The 20,623-nt window shown below is 39.3% G+C and overlaps 1 protein-coding gene across 4 annotated transcripts in view; it reads right to left on the bottom strand.

Annotated features, from left to right (window-relative positions):
* LOC129727470 (CHRNA7-FAM7A fusion protein) overlaps positions 1–20,623 on the bottom strand; it is a 519,941-nt gene that overhangs the window by 448,203 nt on the left and 51,115 nt on the right. For 3 of the 4 annotated variants that reach the window (XR_008728530.1, XM_055685335.1, XM_055685337.1), the window contains exon 2: positions 7,651–7,695. The exons of the other annotated variant lie outside the window; for it this stretch is intronic. Coding sequence is in view for 2 of the 3 variants with exons in the window: in XM_055685335.1 (XP_055541310.1) it covers positions 7,651–7,695 (45 nt within the window). In the remaining variant the exon portion in view is untranslated. The remainder of the gene's footprint in view (positions 1–7,650; positions 7,696–20,623) is intronic. 4 annotated transcript variants of the gene reach the window in all.

Below are 20,623 nucleotides of genomic sequence, written 5' to 3'. Positions count from 1 at the left end.
AACAAATGCGATGCATTTTCCCTTTGTGAAACTTGGCTTACTTCAAATATTGATCTCAACTTCCATGATTTTAATATTATTCGCCTTGATCGAGACACCCCATATGGAGGAGTACTTTTAGGGATTAAAAAGTGCTATTCTTTCTATCGTATTAACCTCCCCTCGATTCCAGGCATCGAAGTTGTCGCATGTCAAATGACAATACAAGGTAAAGAGCTTTGTATTGCCTCAATATATATTCCCCCCAGAGCACAGGTTGGGCAACGGCTGCTCTTTGATTTAATAGAACTTCCTCCCTCGCCACGTTTGATTTTGGGAGACTTCAACTCTCATGGCGTGGCTTGGGGTTCCCCATACAATGATTACCGCTCCTCTTTAATCTATAACCTTTGCGATGACTTCGACATGACTATTTTAAACAACGGTGAAATGACACGTATCCCGAAACCTCCAGCGCGCCCAAGCGCTTTGGATCTATCCTTATGTTCGACGTCGCTACGGTTGGATTGCACATGGAAGGTAATCCTCGATCCTCACGGTAGCGACCATCTGCCTATTCTTATTTCAATTACTAACGGGTCAACTCGCATGCGACCAATTGACATTCCGTATGACCTCACACGAAATGTCGATTGGAAGTTATACGAGGAAATGATTTCAAAAGCGGTCGAGTCGATTCAACATCATTCACCACTTGAAGAATACAACCTCCTCGCGGGCTTGATTCTCGACGCCGCGTTGCAAGCCCAAACGAAGAAATATCCCGGCGTAACGATCAAAGAACGGCCTCCCACTCCGTGGTGGGACCAAGAGTGCTCCGATGTCTACACGCAAAGATCCGACGCGTTTAAGGCCTACCAGACGGGAGGTATACCTGGCGACTATTTACGGTATTCGGAGCTTGATACCAAGCTTAAAAGCTTGGCTAAAGCAAAGAAACGTGGATATTGGCGTCGGTTCGTGAACGAGACGTCGAGGGAGACATCGATGAGCACTCTTTGGAACACAGCCCGAAGAATGCGGAATCGCGTAACGGTCAACGAAAGCGAGGAGTCTTCAAGTAGGTGGATATTTGATTTTGCCAGGAAAGTATGTCCGGACTCTGTTCCTGAGCAAAATATTGTTCGCGATGCGTCTCCGGGCCACGACGCGATAGAATCACCTTTTACGATGGCAGAACTTTCAGTTGCCCTCCTGTCCTGTAACAATAACGCGCCTGGATTAGATAGAATCAAATTCAACTTGTTGTAGAATCTACCCGGCAATGCCAAGAGGCGCTTGTTGAACTTGTTCAATAAGTTCCTGGAGCAAAACATTGTACCGCAGGATTGGAGGCAAGTGAAGGTGATCGCCATCCAAAAACCAGGGAAACCAGCTTCTAATCACAACTCTTATAGGCCGATTGCAATGCTATCCTGTATCCGGAAATTGATGGAAAAAATGATACTCCGTCGTTTAGACCACTGGGTCGAATCAAATGGTCTACTATCAGAAACTCAATTTGGCTTCCGCCGTGCCAAAGGGACGAATGATTGTCTTGCGTTGCTTTCAACAGATATTCAGCTGGCGTATGCTCGTAAAGAACAAATGGCGTCTGCGTTCTTGGACATTAAGGGGGCTTTTGATTCCGTTTCTATTGACATTCTTTCGGGTAAACTTCACCGACAAGGATTTTCTCCAATTTTGAACAATTTTTTGCACAATTTGTTGTCCGAAAAGCACATGCATTTTACGCATGGCGATTTGGCAACTTTTCGCATTAGCTACATGGGTCTTCCCCAGGGCTCATGTTTAAGCCCCCTTCTTTACAACTTTTATGTAAATGACATCGACGAATGTCTGGCAAATTCATGCACGATAAAACAACTTGCAGACGACAGTGTAATCTCTGTTACAGGAGCCAAAGCTGCCGATTTGCAAGGACCATTGCAAGATACCTTGGACAATTTGTCTGCTTGGGCTTTACAGCTAGGTATCGAATTCTCTCCGGAGAAGACTGAGATAGTAGTTTTTTCTAGGAAGCATGAACCTGCTCAGCTTCAAACACAATTAATGGGTAAAACGAATTCTCAGGTTTTGGTACACAAATATCTTGGTGTCTGGTTCGACTCTAAAGGCACCTGGGGTTGTCACGTGAGGTATCTGATTAAAAAATGTCAACAAAGAGTGAATTTTCTTCGTACAATAACCGGACAATGGTGGGGAGCCCATCCAGGAGACCTTATAAGGCTTTACCAAACAACGATATTGTCTGTTATTGAATACGGGTGTTTCTGCTTCCGCTCCGCAGCAAACACACATTTGATCAAACTGGAGCGAATACAATATCGTTGTTTGCGTATCGCCTTAGGTTGCATGCAGTCGACCCATACGATGAGTTTGGAGGTTTTAGCTGGAGTACTACCATTGAAAAACCGCTTCTGGAGCCTGTCTTCTCGTATTCTAATCAAATGTGAGGTCTTGAACCGTCCCGTGATTGAAAATTTTGAAAGGTTAATCGAACTTAATTCTCAAACCCGTTTTATGACATTGTATTTCAATCACATGTCCCAAAATATTAACCCTTCTTCGAATATTCCAAATCGTGTCGACTTATCAAATACTTCTGATTCTACTGTGTTTTTCGATACATCCATGATAGAAGAAACTCGTGGAATCCCGGATCATTTACGCGTGCAGCAGATCCCTAAAAATTTTTCCAATAAATATCGAAACATCAACTGCGACAATATGTACTACACTGACGGATCACTTCTTGATGGGTCCACTGGCTTCGGTATCTTCAATAACAATTTAACCGTCTCCCATAAGCTCGATAATCCTGCTTCTGTTTACGTCGCAGAATTAGCTGCAATTCAGTACACCCTAGGGATTATCGAAAAAATGCCCACGGACCATTATTTCATCTTTACGGACAGTCTTAGTTCCATTGAGGCTCTCCGATCGATGAAAGATGTTAAGCACTCTCCGTATTTCCTGGGGAAAATACGGGAACATCTGAGTGCTTTATCCGAAAAATCTACTCAGATTACCTTAGCGTGGGTCCCTTCTCACTGCTCGATACCGGGTAATGAGAAAGCGGACTCTTTGGCTAAGGTGGGCGCAACAAACGGTGATATTTATGAAAGACCAATTGCCTTTAATGAATTTTTCGCACTTGTACGTCAGAATACGATCATCAGTTGGCAAAATGCTTGGACCAGAGGGGAATTGGGAAGGTGGTTACATTCCATAATCCCCAAAGTATCGACGAACCCGTGGTTCAAGGGGTTGGATGTAGGTCGGGATTTCATTTGCGTGATGTCCCGGCTTATGTCCAATCACTATAGATTTGACGCGCTCCTCCGTCGTGTTGGGCTCGGGGAAAGTGGTATCTGTGCCTGTGGTGAAGGTTATCACGACATAGAGCATGTGGTTTGGTCATGCCCTGTACACCGTGACGCCAGGTCTAAATTAATAGCTTCCCTGCAGGCCGAGGGTAGACAGCCGGCTGTTCCTGTTCGTGATGTCTTGGCGAGCCGTGACCTATCCTACATGTCCCTTATATACGTTTTCCTAAAATCCATCCACGCCCCAGTCTAGTCCCGTTCCCCTCCGTCTACACCCAACAAAACGACAAGAACACGTTTGAACCTTAAGCACAAAACCAGCAACCAGACCCCGCACAATAGAACCAGGACCCAAGGACTACGAGCCTCTGTCCCAACTCACGACATCGTGGCTCAGCAGAACGAATCCATACATGCCATTCGACGATTATCAGACGACCATTGAACAACAAAACACTGATTGGAAATCCCATGCTAGTTTTAAGTTAGACTTAATTTCAGCTCGTAGTCGGCAGCGAGGATAAAAAATTTGCTTTAGTTTTTAAGTCATCAGATATAATTGGCGCCGTTAAACATTAAATTGTATTTGTGCCGTGTCAAATAAATGTTATGTTATGTGAAGAAAAAAAAAAAAAAAACAGCGCATTTTTTAATAACATCAAATGAAAGCACTTGAGTTGCTCTATAAAACGTGTAGCTTATATACAGGGTCCAGTTTTGTTGCAAAAAAGAGCTGCAATAATCACCATTTTTCGAAGAAAAATGCAAATATCCTATAATGAAACCACAACTGCAACTCTCAACAACCGGCATTTTATATTTTTTGTATAGGATAGAATGTCGATTTTTGAAGAAATCCATCAAATCAATCATCAATCTGAATCAGTTTAATCAAAGTCACAACATTTTATTTGTTTTCAGCTGATTTTCGACTCCAAATTTTCAAGGGTTTTTTTACCCCACTTAACACTTTTCAAAAAATCTGATATTATGTAAAGCTTTGTTTTGTTATATAAATAAAAACAACCCTGAATATTTTAGTACGATCAGACAACCCTGATAACTTTTTGTATTTCTGAAACATGTTATTTATTTCCATTTCACTAGTTTTTCAATTACAAATATATGTTCGAAAACAAATTGTTCTAGACCCCCCGATAGAACATTTCAATTTTGGTAGGATATTAAAGGGGACAGCTCAAGCTTTCGAATGACGAGTATTAAAGCGATACTAATTTTGTTTGGATAAGTTCTTCAACCAGAGACACCGTGCACGTGTGAAAAAAAATCAAAAGCGCGAAACGAGAGAAACAAATCAAAGTAATCGCGAGTGAAAATTTTTCACCACATATCCTTTTTAAATTGTCGAAAGCGATAGAGGATCAGTTTGGAATACTGATTATTTATCATTTGAAAGATTTTTCCCATCCTTGGTGCTATTAGAGATATTGAAAACAAAATTCTGCACCAATGTCAACAACTAGAGAGCGGGGGGGCACGCCACCCCCTGACCCCTTCTGGCAACGCCTATGTGCATTATCAAACGTTGAAAATTGTAAAACCTTATTATCGAGCGACTATATAATATAGAAAATGGTCAATTCTTGTTGGAAGACAGATTTCGGTTGGTCTGATTGGTCATTTAATGATTGCTTTCCCTAACACGATCGACAAAATCTAAGACCTGGTAAGTCGGGAAAGTACCAATTTGCTGTTTGTATATAAACTAGTCATATTGTTACTAGACAGCGACTATAACAGTCCTTACTTAGCAGTAGCAGCAGTGGTAGCGGGTACGTGCAGCGATAGTGGCAGGGCCAGTTGGTGCTGGTGCAGCGGCATTTCCTCTGGTAAAAGGCTGCCTTTGTGCGGTAGCGGGCAGCATCTAGAGTAGGTACATCAACTGGCACTTCTTCTAATGGAAAATTGCCGTATTTTGAAAACACAAACGTTTCAGGATGTTGACATTCAAAATAAGTGGGCAGTCAAATTTTCAGTGTGGAAACAGTTTTCCACTGTGTTATCAGAAAAGTGCCTTAATACTCTCTGTCGGGATAGCACAAAGATGCGATCAACATTATATCCGATATTAAACTCAACAACAATAGGACAACAAACCATTTATTGAAGATTTAATATTTTATCGTTTAACACTAGAGTTAAATGTAAAATGTTATTTTAATCGGCATGCACTCTGACTGTTCAAACTTGTTTCTGGTGTATAGTGTTTGTTCCATTCCTGTTCAGTGATGTCGTATGTGCACATTGAAATTCGGTTGCACTTCAGCTCCTCATTTGCACAAAATTCGAAACATATTCAATACAAGTGATGTAACAAACAACTACTTCAACCTTGCGGTCGTGACTTAGCGTACAACCCTTGAGATTCTTGAAATGAATGGAGATGTAGATAAGCTACTTTTATACTTACTTTACTTTACTTTTTTGGCTAACGGACCGTTCACCGGTCTAGGGCCGAACGAATTAGAGATGTCCAGCTTCTTCTGTCTTGGGCAGCCGTTCTCCAGTCTCCCCGTACACCAGCAGATCGTGCATCTTCTTCCACCGCGCACATCCACCGCGTGCGAGGCCTACCACGGAGTCGACGGCCTCTTCCTGGTTCTCTACTGAAGATAGTTTTGGCGGCTCTCTCGTCAGGCATCCTGGCTACATGTCCAGCCCACTGAAGCCTGCCCCGCTGTATTACCTTCACTATATCAGCATGTTTGTATACCTGGTACAACTCGTGATTCATGCGTCTGCGCCACACTCCGTCTTCCAGTTAACCGCCAAGTATCGATCGCAGAACTTTACGCTCAAAAACTCCGAGCACTCGTCGATCAGCTTCCTTCAGCGTCCATGCTTCATGTCCGTAAAGGGCCACCGGGAGTATCAGCGTCCTATACAGCGCTAGTTTTGTGCGAGTTTGCAAACTACGGGACCTTAGCTGGTTACGCAGTCCGTAGAAAGCCCTGTTCGCAGCTGCAACTCGTCGTTTCACTTCACGGCTCATATCGTTGTCACATGTCACAAGCGTACCAAGATAAAAGAATTCGTCAACCACTTCAAATCGTTCCCCATCTATCTCCACCTCAGCACCAACACCACAGGGACTCCCACGCTCTCTGCCAGCTACCATGTACTTCGTTTTGGCAGAGTTAATGACAAGTCCCAATCTCGCTGCTTCTCTCTTAAAAGGTACGAAAGCCTCCTCCATGGCCTTACGGTTGATACCGATGATATCGACGTCGTCCGCAAAACCAAGAAGCATGTGAGATTTCGTGATGATCGTACCGTTTCTTTCGACGTTTGCTCTTCGTACTGCACCCTCAAGAGCGATGTTAAACAGTAGGTTGGAGAGCGCATCCCCCTGCTTCAGTCCATCCAACGTTACGAAAGCGGCTGATGTCTCGCCAGCTATCCGCACGCACGATTTTATACTACTTTTATACTCAACTTAAAATCGATATAAATCCATATGCGACGGTACCGCTTTTATGGGCAATACAATACCTCGTTATAATGCAATTCTATTTTCTGGTGACCACACGGGGGGAATTTTAGACTAGTAAGTGTTCCTTTGTAAATTTGAGGAATTTGCTTGTAATTGTTTTTTTTTCTGTTTTTTCTATTCATTTATTAAAGTTTCTGAGGATGGCCGAAAGAAATGTAGGAAAGAAGTAGGTCGAAACATAAAAAAATAAGTAAAAGGTTTTTAGTATCACCGAAAAAAATCAATTCAAACCCGCAAATTAAAACAAACGGTGATAAAAAATAGTTTCTAATATAATACAAAAGACAGATTAGTTGGTTAAAACTCTTCTAAATGGTTCAAAATGGCACTGTTGAGGAAATAAAGTTTCTCCTTTGTCGAGTTGGTGCATTACGTTAAAACATAATCCAATATAATTGATTTGGATGAAACATTGCACATGAGGCTGACTCACTAAACCTAGTATTTTGTTTAACAATACGTTATACATCGTAAAATACAGGTATACACTGAAAACTGAAGACTGAAAAGATTTTTTTTTATCATATTAAACATATACCAAATTTTGAATAACTATTTAATAAACTACAATAAAAAGACTTTAGTGGAATTGTCAAAATAACTCATGAAGTCTAAATCAATATTATCTAAACACATATAAGTTTAATTTGCGCTAGCGTTATTTTCTAGGTAATAGTGATGCGTTGTATTGTTTTCCTCTCTGATACTATCTTGATACGTAGAAAAATAGTAGTATACCTTTAAGCAAAAATAATATTCAACCGTAGTAACATTTGCTTTTAATTTATTTGCTGTTAGTTAACTTACCAAAGAAAGCCAAATATTGGTAATAAGGAGTTGATTCTTCTCGTCCTATAATCAACACATAGTTAAAAATATAAAATAAATCAAATTCAACCCAACGTTTTTGTGCGAAAAATAAAATTATGTATGGTTTATAAATTTCTTATTACATTGAGTAGCGTCAATGAGCTACTAAATTTAATCTAGTGACCAGCAGATTGGTTTGAACAGTTTCGGAAAAAAATACAGAACAAAACATGCATATATTATTGACATGTACCCATTGAAAAGCGACACAAATGCAAATTACGACAAATACAATGTTTTGAGTTGTACGACGCAAGTAAAAATTTAAATATTGCACCCCAGATATCAGAGATTTATTTGATTATTTTTATTAATAGATAATTACAGTTAATTTGTTTAGAATGCTATTGCGCGTTGCCATCACTTTTTATTTAGTTACTTTATTTTATATTCATTTGATCAACCCATCGCACTTTCAAGCAACATATATTGTTTGCAAAGGCCATTATGGTTAGAGAAAATGTAAATGCAGGAAAATCAAAACCGAGACAAAATATTGATTGACTTGATGATATGATAAGTTCATATAAACAATGCATTATCACTTGCTTGCTTTTTATGAAATACTTGAAATCAGAGATGAATGACATCATCATTCGGTATTTGTTTCGTTCATACATATTCAACTCCGTTCGTGATGTTGATAACAGTTATGAATTGTTCAGTTGTGAGTAGAATTTGGATAAAACAATACCTAACCAAGACTAGTACTGGCAAGATACTCACAATCGAGAAGTAGACACACGCAATACTTTGGTGCGTTATTCTATGTGAGTCTCGCTATCTTAGCGCCCAAATGCACAAAAAAGCGAGAATTGACTTTGCCGCTGGAAGCTAACTGTACGTCTCCAGGCAGTTGGGCAGTAGGCATAGGAGAGTCAATACTCTGAAAACTTAAAACTAAGCACAAAAGCTACTTCCCGAATTAATACCGTGGAGTATACAGCAATGCAGACTAGCGAGTTTCAGTGGGACATGCAACTAACCCCGCATTACTTGAGTCAAATTAAAAGTAATTATGTACTCCTTGAAAAAGGTGAAATAGAGTCACCGAAATTGTCGGATTGAAAAACAAAAATCATTTTTATTTTTCGTATATTTGTTGGCTTAATCAGTCAGACAGTTATTTTTTCGACATAATGTAATGAAATAGACCTCAATCATAACTTCTTCATCGAAGAATTGCCTTTTTCGTGAAAACTACAATGGAAACTAAGGAAAAGATTGTTATGCAGTTATTTAGACCATCGAGTAGCAAAATAATCGCATACCAGACTCACTTTCAACCGCTCGGTGTTGGATACACATTTCGAAACAAAACAGTGAAACTGATATACTCGCGCTGTCATTTCGATTCGAACAGTTTCATTTACATTGATTCCTTTTGGCTGCTAACGAATCACTTCTGTCTTTCTTTCCCGTATGTTGTCCAAAGGATCGTTTCAAATGAAACTAATGACTATTGACAGAGAGAGACTCTTTCCTTTCCTTCAGCGTCTCAATTGAAATTAGCACCGCATCGCGTCGTTTGAAGGTAGTTTTCTAATACCGCAAGCCGTAGTTAGAACGGCAATGGCATACAATAAGTACGTTACGCAAGTTCCAGTCAATATTTCCTCCATATATATGCGTGAAGTACTGTATGGAAGCCTTCTGTCTCCGTCAGCGCTCATTGTCATTTTCAATTGAGAATCGTCATGTGAGTGTGATGGTGATAATCTCCACATTCAATTGAAAAGCGTTTATATCAATTTCAAGCCCTTCAGTTGTCAGAATCACAGCAAGAGCTTTCGACTGGGTGTCCCGTGACTCACAAAGTGCTCGAAAATGATACAAAAGCTTTTCAATTGAAAGCGACGGGTCAAAGCGTCACTATAACTTGATAATTGTCAATTGAAAATGACTTTGTCAGGCTCTGGTAGGAGTAGTCATATTTTTCTCAAATATTTTGAATATGGGCAGACGTTTATGCCCGCAGACAGATTCTATGCTGCATGGAGAATGGCGGAGATGTCCACCCATTACTTACCCCGACATTAGGGTCGTCTTAGAAAAAGTAAAATATAAGATTGAAGTCTTGGATATGCTATTGAATAATTTCCTTTCTTACGTCTTCAGTGTTTTGCAATACGTGCTGGATAAAATTATTAGCCCGCGCATTTAGCATGTTGGAAAAGTGGTATTAAGAGGGAAGCATCCAATTTCATTAAAACAGTGACTTGAAGAACGACTTGAAGACGACGGCCATGAAAAGTGGCGCAAGCTGTCATAGAAAGCAGCATATCTCAAGGCTATTATCCTTCTGATTGACGAGACCAATGACCTTCCGGGAATTTTCAGGAAAAGTGGCAGTTTCAGTGTCTACTTAAAATTAATTTTTGTGTGGAATTTATTTGAAACAACCTTGCATTTTCAATTAGGTATATGATGATTTTTAAGAGCCAGTTCGCGAGAGGCGCAACTGCATGTTGTTTTGATGTTCTCCGATTAGGCTGAAATTTTCAGCGTTTGTTTGTCTATTCAAGGTACCAAATTTAAATTTTTTTTTCATTGAGGTTAAGTGAGGTAAAACGGCCCTTGAAAATGATATGTCCAAATACAAAAAAGTGCAATAGCTCCTGCTCGACTCGATGGAGTTTTCTGAAAATTTGTGGTATTATTCTACACTAAGAGTACTTCGAAATGCATGGTCACAATATATGACAAAGAGGTAACAAAAATAAATGCATTTTTCTTTTAAAAATTGTCAATTTTCAGGGCTATCCTACTCTTCCCAACATCGCTAGGAAAAATGTCTGAATATAGCGCTATAAGCTTTAATGTCATGTATAAGCCAAGAGTGCCAGATGGGGTAAAACGACCCTACATATTTTTTTTCAAAAAACCGTCAAAATTACTAAAATACTATATTTCCTGCTAGAATTATTAGATTTGGCTGAAAATTTGGATAATCACTATACCTCACCAGAACCTCATTCTGGTATTCTTTACTTTTTTCCACAGTGTTGCCCAAAAAATCATTTTACTCTGGTTGCTGTTATATCAATAAAAATAAACAATCATTCAATAGAATCACGACTTCGAACACTAATGCTTAACAATTTATACTCATGATGTTCTACAACGTTCATCAAAGCACCATCTTCCTTTACGCTGAGATTTACGCATAAATATTGCAGGGAATCGCGCAAATAATGCTTTCATTTGCTCCACGGAAAAGTAGAAACTAGGTAGGAATTATTTATGTTCGCAACGTCGTATCGATAATGTTTTTTACCTTGTTTGATGCTTTTCTGGAAACTTAGTGAAAAAGCCAAGAAAAACTTTAGTCGTTTTTAGTCGGTTTCCAAATTATGCATCTTGATTTTATATCAAATAAAAGCTCTTTAGTTGTTTAATAAAGTACTAACTTCGGGTTCTGGACTGTTTTCTGTAGAGAAAATAGCACCCCGAAAATCGCCAAGTATTATCCAAGAAAAATAATTTTTTTGTCATGTAAATTTATTTGTCACTTTTGTCGTCGTGCACTTATGTCTGTATTCCACTAGAGTGATAGTCTAAATTTTCAATAAATTCATCATGTCTAACCCGAGTTCTAGCAGTTTTGATGATTTTGAAGGCATTTTTCGAAAAAAAGTTCTTCAAAGAACGTTTTACCCCAAATTGCGTGTCTTCTGGTAGTTCTGGTAAGATATTGTGATTATCCAAATTTTCAGCAAAATCTATTAAATCTAGCAAGAAATATAGCAATTTTAGTGATTTTGACGGTTTTTTAAAAAAAACCTACTAGGGCCGTTTTACCCCATTGGGCACACTTGGCTTATACATGACATTAAAGCTCTTGAGTTGCTTTACAAAACGCTATAAGGGAGCTGCGTAGCCGCAAGGTTACAGAGTCCGCTTTGTCAAGCGGATGGACATGGGTTCGAATCTTAGTAGAATCAGGCCATCCGATGTCAAAAGGACTTAAGCATTGGTTTATTCTCAGGCTCCCCACCAGTTACCCTTCCTTTACGCTGGAATCTACAAATACCTTTGCGTGACTTCCTCTTAAAAAAAAAAGTCCCTCTTATCAATAAAACTGGCCAGAAGAACGCACGACGAAACTTCTCCAGGGAATTATAATTGGAGATATTTGGCAAGAGGAACGAGTATCGGTATAGTAGAACAGTAAGCGTGTAAGGAAGAGTAGCACATTACACACAAGCACTGACGGACAATAATAATAAGCATGCCATTTCTCAATAGAGGTATTGCTATTAACAGAAGTGCGGGATACAGCAGACACCCGAGCATATCTCACAATAGATCTACGATTCTGGTCGCAGTGAGGAAGCCCATACAGGATTTTTCTAGCGATGTTGGGAAGAGTAGGATGCCACTGGAAATTGACAATTTTTAAAAGAAAAATGCATTTTATTCGTCATGTTACCTCTTTGCCATATATTGTGACTAAAATGCATGGTAGTACTCTGAGAGTAGAATATTTTTTTTTTGTAAAATTTGTTATGTTTGTTGACACATATTAATAATAGTACTTATATGTTATTTTTTAGTGAAAACTCCAAAGCATTAATATCTACATTATCACTTCTCTCATTGATAAATTACACGTAATTTGCTATTAACTGTAATAGTTTCGTTTTTATTCTTCGTGGCATTCCGTTTAACGTTGGTTTGACTGCGTCGTCGAATTCGAGTCTGCGCCATCCAGGAAGTTACCGTGCAATCACACGGAGCAGTAATGTCCATGCCGGTTTCACTCTAGGGCACTCAGAAAATTTGTGTTTGAGCGTTTCGATAGGTAAAGCGCAATGCGTACAATCTTCACCGTCCGAACGATGCATAACATATATAAGCCGAGGGTGCTCTACTTTTTGGTTCACAAATAGGAAAAGCACCATGAAGGTTCATCCAAACTTGTCTCCAGTCTGTGTTTGGATTTTCTCTCTCTATTTTGGGTATCTCTGTTTGCTCGATGTAGGACCTATGTTTTAAATCGGAAGAGACTTGTTGAGTTAATTGCGTTGGTATGATCGCCAGTTGTTGTTTGATCAGTTTTAAGCAAGGACAGCCTGTGGGCAGCACTGCGAGGTTAGAATTTTCCGGGTACAGGTAGGATTTATAGAATGGCATCGATTCAGTTTCTTTTATATGGCGAGTGACGATCAACGCTTTACATTTTAGAGCGGGCAACTGGAGTTTCAGACCACCTTGATGTAGATCTCGTGCTAATTGTTGCATCGGTATTCGTGCAGGAATGCCACGCCACAGGTACGTACCCATAGCAGACGTCAACTTGGCTGTATGGACACTGAGAGGTGGAAGGATAGATGCAAGGTACCATATTTTTGAGGTCATAAAAGTATTCAGCAGCGTTATTTTTTGTAAAAGCGTTATCGTACACATTGAATGTAGATATAAGATTTGAGAAAACCTCCCCACAACTGCATCCCAATTTTTTAAATCATTGAGCGAATTGAGTTTGCATAAATGATGCCCAAAATTTTCACCGTCTCAGCTGTTTGTAGCCACGCTAAATTTAGTAGTGCTCCATTCCCTCCACCAACATCGATAGAAACTGATTTTGCTAGGTTGATCTTTGCTCCAGATACTCGAGAGAAACTACAAAGAAAAATCCATCAAGTCTACAGGAGTTATTGCACTTTTTAGTATTTGGACGTTTTTGGACATATCATTTTCAAGGGACGTTTTACCCCACTTAACCTCAATGAAAAAAAAAATTTAAATTTGGCAAAACTTCCAACCTTGAATAAACAAACAAACGCTGAAAAATTCAGCTCTATCGGAGAATATTAAAACAACGTCCCTCAGAAAGGTGATTGCGGCTCTCGCGAACTGGCTCTTAAACAGTACAAAGCTCCAAAACAGCATCAAATATTTGTTATATGGATTGAAGAAAAAATATAGCTATACATTTGGTGGGACTGATATGCGATTATTTTCAAGATGAGAAAATTTGACCTCACATTTTTTTCTGACTTTTTCAAATAAAACATACTTTTTAGTTTTCTTAATCGATAGTAAAGCAAGAAATAAATGGAATCTGATATTTAACTCAAAAAGGATGAAAATCTATATGGGACTGGTATGCTATTATAGGCAGTATATATATACTATATGGGTGACCACTCCAGTATGGATAAGGAAAGCTTCTGAAAGGGGGACCCATTTAACATGAATACTTTTGAAAATACGAAAACGGGCGTAGATGGGTTGGAAACCCCATTTGCAAGAGGATGCATCCAAAGGTCCGAGAAAGTTGAAAATAGATGCAGAAAAGGACGTCAGCGAAGACGGTATAGGCAGCACGTCTACCGACACTACGCAGGACATGGTGGCGGCTCGCTCACTGCCGATCAAGACGGCTTGTAATAATCGATTTTGCGAAAAGTGGCAGCAATACGGCGAAGTTCCTGAAGCAGGCACTATATTTGCTTCGATGACAGCACATGCCGAGCTTATGGCAAAAGCGACGTGACCTTTGAGAACACTAAAAAACGGTTGGTTGTGCTTAGCCTGCAAGATAGTACACCAGTGCGTCCAAGGTCCGCTGGATTGGCAGAGCTGCATGCCCCCAAGAGTCGGCGCTCGGCGACCGCCTAAGTCATGCATGCCTAGTGTGTGTCCACTGATAGCAGTCAAACAGTCTCGGACCCGCAGTGGGAGCGTGCCTAGGGCATGGGAGGTACCGTACACTGGGCCTTCGACTCCCCGCAAAAGCCACTCTATCCGCAAGCAATTTCGACGGAGCGAATTGGGCCGCTCCCATCACCCAAATGCACTAACCCGCCCATTGGGGCCGATACCAGTAAGGCTCCAATTATGGCAACTGGTCTGGAGTTTTGAGGATATGAGTCAGTACACGTTCCAGGTGCTGGCACCTGCACCGAGCTCTTCTAGTAAAGTTGTGTGACAACGGCTTGAAACGGCGAAGTGGCAAACGGCAGCAGGGGTCTCCGTCTAGTAAAACCTGGTAGGCCTTCTAGTACGTTACGAGTTCAGTAAGATCCAGTGGTGGGAATTGGTCTAGGACCAGATTCCGTTTCCTGACTTATGCCGATCGGTGTCGGCATAGTTGCTCATAAGCCGCTATAGGTGTCCTACCCTAGCCATGACTTCACTGCTTCGACTTAGCCCACCATGGGACCAAATAAGCAACTGCTCCAAATGAAGAAGGACAGCGTCTGGGAGGGTGACCCAATTAACTTGAACATGAAAAAGTATATGCGTACAAATGCGGAAGCGAACGCTGTAGCGGATGGAACACCAAATTCATTCGCCAGAGGTGACATCCAGTGATCATCACTCCGGCGATCTGCCGGTAGCGGAAGGTGACTCAAAAAGTGTTATATTAATGTAATGTGTGTCTGTCTGTCTGTCTGTCTGTCTGTCTGTCTGTCTGTCTGTCTGTCTGTCTGTCTGTCTGTCTGTCTGTCTGTCTGTCTGTCTGTCTGTCTGTCTGTCTGTCTGTCTGTCTGTCTGTCTGTCTGTCTGTCTGTCTGTCTGTCTGTCTGTCTGTCTGTCTGTCTGTCTGTCTGTCTGTCTGTCTGTCTGTCTGTCTGTCTGTCTGTCTGTCTGTCTGTCTGTCTGTCTGTCCGTCTGTCTGTCTGTCTGTCTGTCTGTCTGTCTGTCTGTCTGTCTGTCTGTCTGTCTGTCTGTCTGTCTGTCCGTCTGTCTGTCTGTCTGTCTGTCTGTCTGTCTGTCTGTCTGTCTGTCTGTCTGATACATATAGGCTTGGAAACTACCGAACCGATCAACGTGAAATTTTGTATATAGGGATTTTAGGGGCCGGGAAAGGTGACTAAGATAGTTCGAGACCTCTCCCTCTTCTGCAAGGGAGGGGTCCCATACAAATGAAACACAAATTTCTGCACATCTCGAAAACTAACCAAGCAAATAGAACCAAATTTGGCATGTGGATGTTTTTGGGAGTAACAAATATACCCATGTTGGTTGGACACCCTTCCCTCATCTGGGAGGTAAGGGTCCCATACAAATGAAACACAAATTTCTGCACATTCCGAAAACTAACCAAGCAAATGGAACCAAATTTGGTAGGTGGATGTATTTACGGGTAACAAATATATCCATAATGGTTTGACACCCCTCCCTTCCTACAAGGGAGGGGTCCCATTCAAATGAAATACGAATTTCGCACAGCTCGAGAACCAATCAATCGAATACAACAAAATTTGGCATGTTAATGTTTTTAGAGGTGACAAGTATGTCCATATTGGTTCGACTCCCCTCCCTCTTCTGTGAGGGAGGGGTTCATAACAAATGAATCACAAATTTATGCTTATCTCGAGAACTAACCACCTAAATAGAACCAAAATTGGCAGGTGATTGTTTTTAGGGGTAACAAACATGTCCATAATGTTTCGACACCCTTCCTTTTTTTTGCATGTCTCCAAATACCATTTCGAAATCCAAGATGGCGAGTTCCCGTTTCTGAAAAACAGTGGCAAATGACCAAATACCACTCAACATGGGTATTTCCGGAATTGTTATGATGCACTGAAGCCACAAATCGACCTCAGACAACATTTTGAATTGTAAGATGGCGACTTCCGGTGTCTGGAAAACAGCTGAAAATGACCAAACACCACTTAATATGAGTGTTTCTTCAACCAGATTGACGCTCAGAGGCCAAAAATTGTCTCCTAATGCCATTTTGAAATCCAAGATGGCGACTTCCGGTTTCTGAAAAACAGCGGCAAATGACCAAATACCACCCAATATGGGTATTTCCGGGATTGTTATGATGCACTGAAGCCACAAATCGACCTCAAACAACATTTTGAATTGTAAGATGGCGACTTCCGGTGTCTGGAAAACAGCCGAAAATGATCAATTACCACTCAATGTGAGCGTTTCTCTAATCAGATTGACGCACGGAGGCCAGAAATTGTTCCCCAATGCCATTTTGAAATCCAAGATGGCGACTTCCGGTTTCTGAAAAACAGCGGCAAATGACCAAATATCCCTCATTATGCGTATTTCCGGAATTTTTATGATGCACTGAAGCCACAAATCGACCTCAAACAACATTTTGAATTGTAAGAAGGCGACTTCCGGTGTCTAGAAAACAGCTGAAAATGGCCAAATACCACCCAATATGAGTGTTTCTTCAACCAGATTGACGCTCAGAGGACAAAAGTTGTCTCCTAATGCCATTTCGAAATCCAAGATGGCGACTTCCGGTTTCTGAAAAACAGCGGCAAATGACCAAATATCACCCAATATAGGTATTTCCGGGATAAATATGACGCACTGAAGTCACAAATCGAACTCAGACATTTTGAATTGTAAGATGGCGACTTCCGGTATCTGGAAAACAGCCGAAAATGACCAAATACCACCCAATATGAGTGTTTCTTTAACCAGATTGACACTCAGAGGCCAGAAATTGTTTCCAAATGCCATTTTGAAATCCAAGATGGCGACTTCCGGTTTCTGAAAAACAGCGGCAAGTTACCAAATATCACCCAATATGGGTATTTCCGGAATTGCTATGATGCACTGAAGTCACAAATCGACCTCAGACAACATTTTGAATTGTAAGATGGCGACTTCCGGTGCCGGCAAACAGCCTAAAGTGACCAAATACCACCCAATATGAGTATCTCTGGAACGAGAATGAAGCCACAAATTGACCTCAGACACCATTATGAATTGTCAGATGGCAAATTCCGGTTTCTTAAAAACTGCCAAAAATGGCCGATTTCCATACAATATGAGTATCTTCGGAACCAGAATGATACACAGGAGCTGGAATAGACCACAGACACCATTTTGAAATCAAAGATGGTGACATCCGGTTTCTGGAAAACAGCCGATTAGACCAAATAACACCCAATATGGGTGTTTCTCAAACCAGAATGACGCTCAGGGGCCATGAATTGTCTCCAAATGCCATTTTTGACTCCAAGATGGCGACTTACGGTTCCTGAAAAATAGCCCAAAGTGACCAAATACCACCCAATATGAGTATCACCGGATCCAAAATGATGCAAAAAGCTAGAAATTGACCTTAGACACCAGTTTGAATTGAAAAATGGCAACTTCTGGGAAAAAGCCGAAAAAACCGAATACTACTACATATGGATATGTCCGTCATTTCGATAATGATGTAGAGAAGCCAAGCATTGACCCTGGACACCAAATTGAATTAGAAGATGACCACTTTCAGTTTCTGGAAAACAACGAAAATAACTGAAATGCACCCAATATATATTCGGAATAGAGGTGATGTACAAAAGCCAACAGTCGAGGATGTTGTCATTCCAATAAAACCCATCATTTTGAAACAATATGTTATTATGATGAAAACAATATAATCCAATCGCAAGGCAATGAATTTGAAATGCTTAAAATTATTAAATTAAACAATAAAATAGGCGGGACGAAGTTTGCCGGGTCAGCTAGTATATATATATATATATATATATATATATATATATATATATATATATATATATATATATATATATATATATATATTTATATATATATATATATATATATATATATATATATATATATATATATACATATATATATATATATATATATATATATATATATATATATATATATATATATATATATATATATATACATATATATATATATATATATATATATATATATATATATATATATATATATATATATATACATATATATATATATACATATATATATATATATATATATATATATATATATATATATACATATACATATATATATATATATATATATATATATATATATATATATATATATATATATATATATATATATATATATATATATATATATATATATATATATATATATATATATATATATATATATATATATATATATGTTTCCACCTATTAGAATGCGGACAAACTTCTTTGAATATGCGAACAGAATTACGAATTTGAACAACTGACTCTAACGAGGACAGGCTATTCGACATGACTGACGTCCCGGTTAGAATAAACTCATATACACATTAGTTGCACCCATAGGTTTCGCATAGATTCCCTAGGATTCCTCACATTGGAATCGTAAAGCGTCCGCAATAAGGAATCCTGATGAAAGAATCCTCAAGAATTCCTTGTATATGGAACTGGGATTCTTGAGTGAAAATCGTGTTATGAGAATTCTTCGGATACGAAACCTTTGACTTTAACCGTTTTGTGCTCGAAATTCCTATATCTGTTGTGATTTTCAATTGATTTCGATGGCACCAAAAGATCCAGTAACCTATCTACTTTCAAATAAGCGTCTGCGGTGCCCAAGAATTCTCTTCTCCCGAGAATCCGTTATTCCGAAAACTAAGGAATTTCATTAATATTTGGACAAAATCTAACAATTATTGGTTCGAGATACATAAAATTACTTTAACAGGCCATTCGTATGGTTTTGGGTATTTTGGGCCTTCCAGAATAGATTCCACGGGCGCTTTTATTGAACATAAAAACAAATAAATAGAATAAGGTCAAATACCATCCAATATTAGTATATTCGGCACCGGGATGACGTCCAGAGACTGTAAAACGACCCCTGATGTCAATTTGAATAGCAAGATGGCGACTTCCGGTTTCTATAAAACAACTTTTCAATTATTTCAAGCCTTTCGCAGTGTTTTCAGGGTCGTTTTTTAGTCTCTGGACATCATTTTGATTCCGGAATACCCATATTGTTCCCCAGAAACCGGAAGTCGCCATTTTGGAATCCAACATGGTATCTGGAGTCAGTTTTCGGTCTCTGGGCAACACCCTGATTCCGAAAATATCTATATTCTGTAGTATTTGGCCATTTAGTTTATTTTGAGCTTTTTCAGATAATAATTTTTTTAATTTTTCTTTTAACTTTTTCCTTAACACAATAAAAAAATTTCAGAGTGTATATTCTTTTCGGAGAGACAAAATTGTTATGTACAACTTTGCCGGAGAAGTCACAAATTGTTATGGCTCTAAAATATTTGTAATATTACAAATAATAATTTGAACCTTCAATACATAGCATTTTTAAATAGCTTCTCAAAAATAAGTCGCGTTGCAAAAAAAACGCAAAATGGCATCTTTTTTCCATATAAACGTCTATGCAAAGTTTCAGCCGAATCAAAAATAGTCGATTAAATTGTCGGCCGTTTTTTCGTGGAATTGCCCAATTGTTAGATTAGATTTGTTCAAATATTCATGAAGTTCTTCAGTTTCCGGAAAACCGGACTTTCAAAACAAGGATTTCAATGTGAGGAATCCTAGGGAATCCTGAGGATTCTTTCGCAGGATTCCTCATCGCGGACTCTATGCGATACCTTTGTGTTCACCCAGGTTACATCCCGGATAGAATAAATTCATACACATTTCCGGACGAACATATAAGATTCGCATAGCGTCCGCAAAAAGAAATCCTCAAGATTCCCTAGGATTCCTCACATTGAAATCCTTGAAAAAGAATCCTCAGAAATACCCTGTATATGGGACTAGGATTCTTGAATGAGAATCGTAAAAAGAGAAGCCATCGGATTCGAAAGCTTTCACTTCAAAGGATTCTCGGAATTGGAAACACCCGGACGAACACGAGAACGTATTATGAGAATTTTTTGGATAAGAAACCTTTCACTTTATTAGTTAAGTACTAGACGGGGTACCCAGGTAGCTCTTTAGGTTTCATAAGACGAAATTTTATAGTTCACCTAAATCAATATTGATAAAAATCAGTGCCATATCAGAACTCATTAAAAGGCAACTTTTGATAACATTAGTTTTCATATAATAATAAAGGGGTGTGAATAAAGAGGTCTCGATTTTTTTTATCCCTTACGTGACCGACGGGGTACAAGGGTACCCACGATTCAAAATTCTTGCAACTTTTGCAATTT

The sequence above is a fragment of the Wyeomyia smithii genome, chromosome 3, assembly GCF_029784165.1.
Source record: "Wyeomyia smithii strain HCP4-BCI-WySm-NY-G18 chromosome 3, ASM2978416v1, whole genome shotgun sequence".
Classification (NCBI taxonomy): Eukaryota; Metazoa; Arthropoda; class Insecta; order Diptera; family Culicidae; genus Wyeomyia; species Wyeomyia smithii.
The sequence above is the reverse complement of the archived record's forward strand: the minus strand, read 5'-3'. Positions and strand labels throughout refer to the sequence as shown.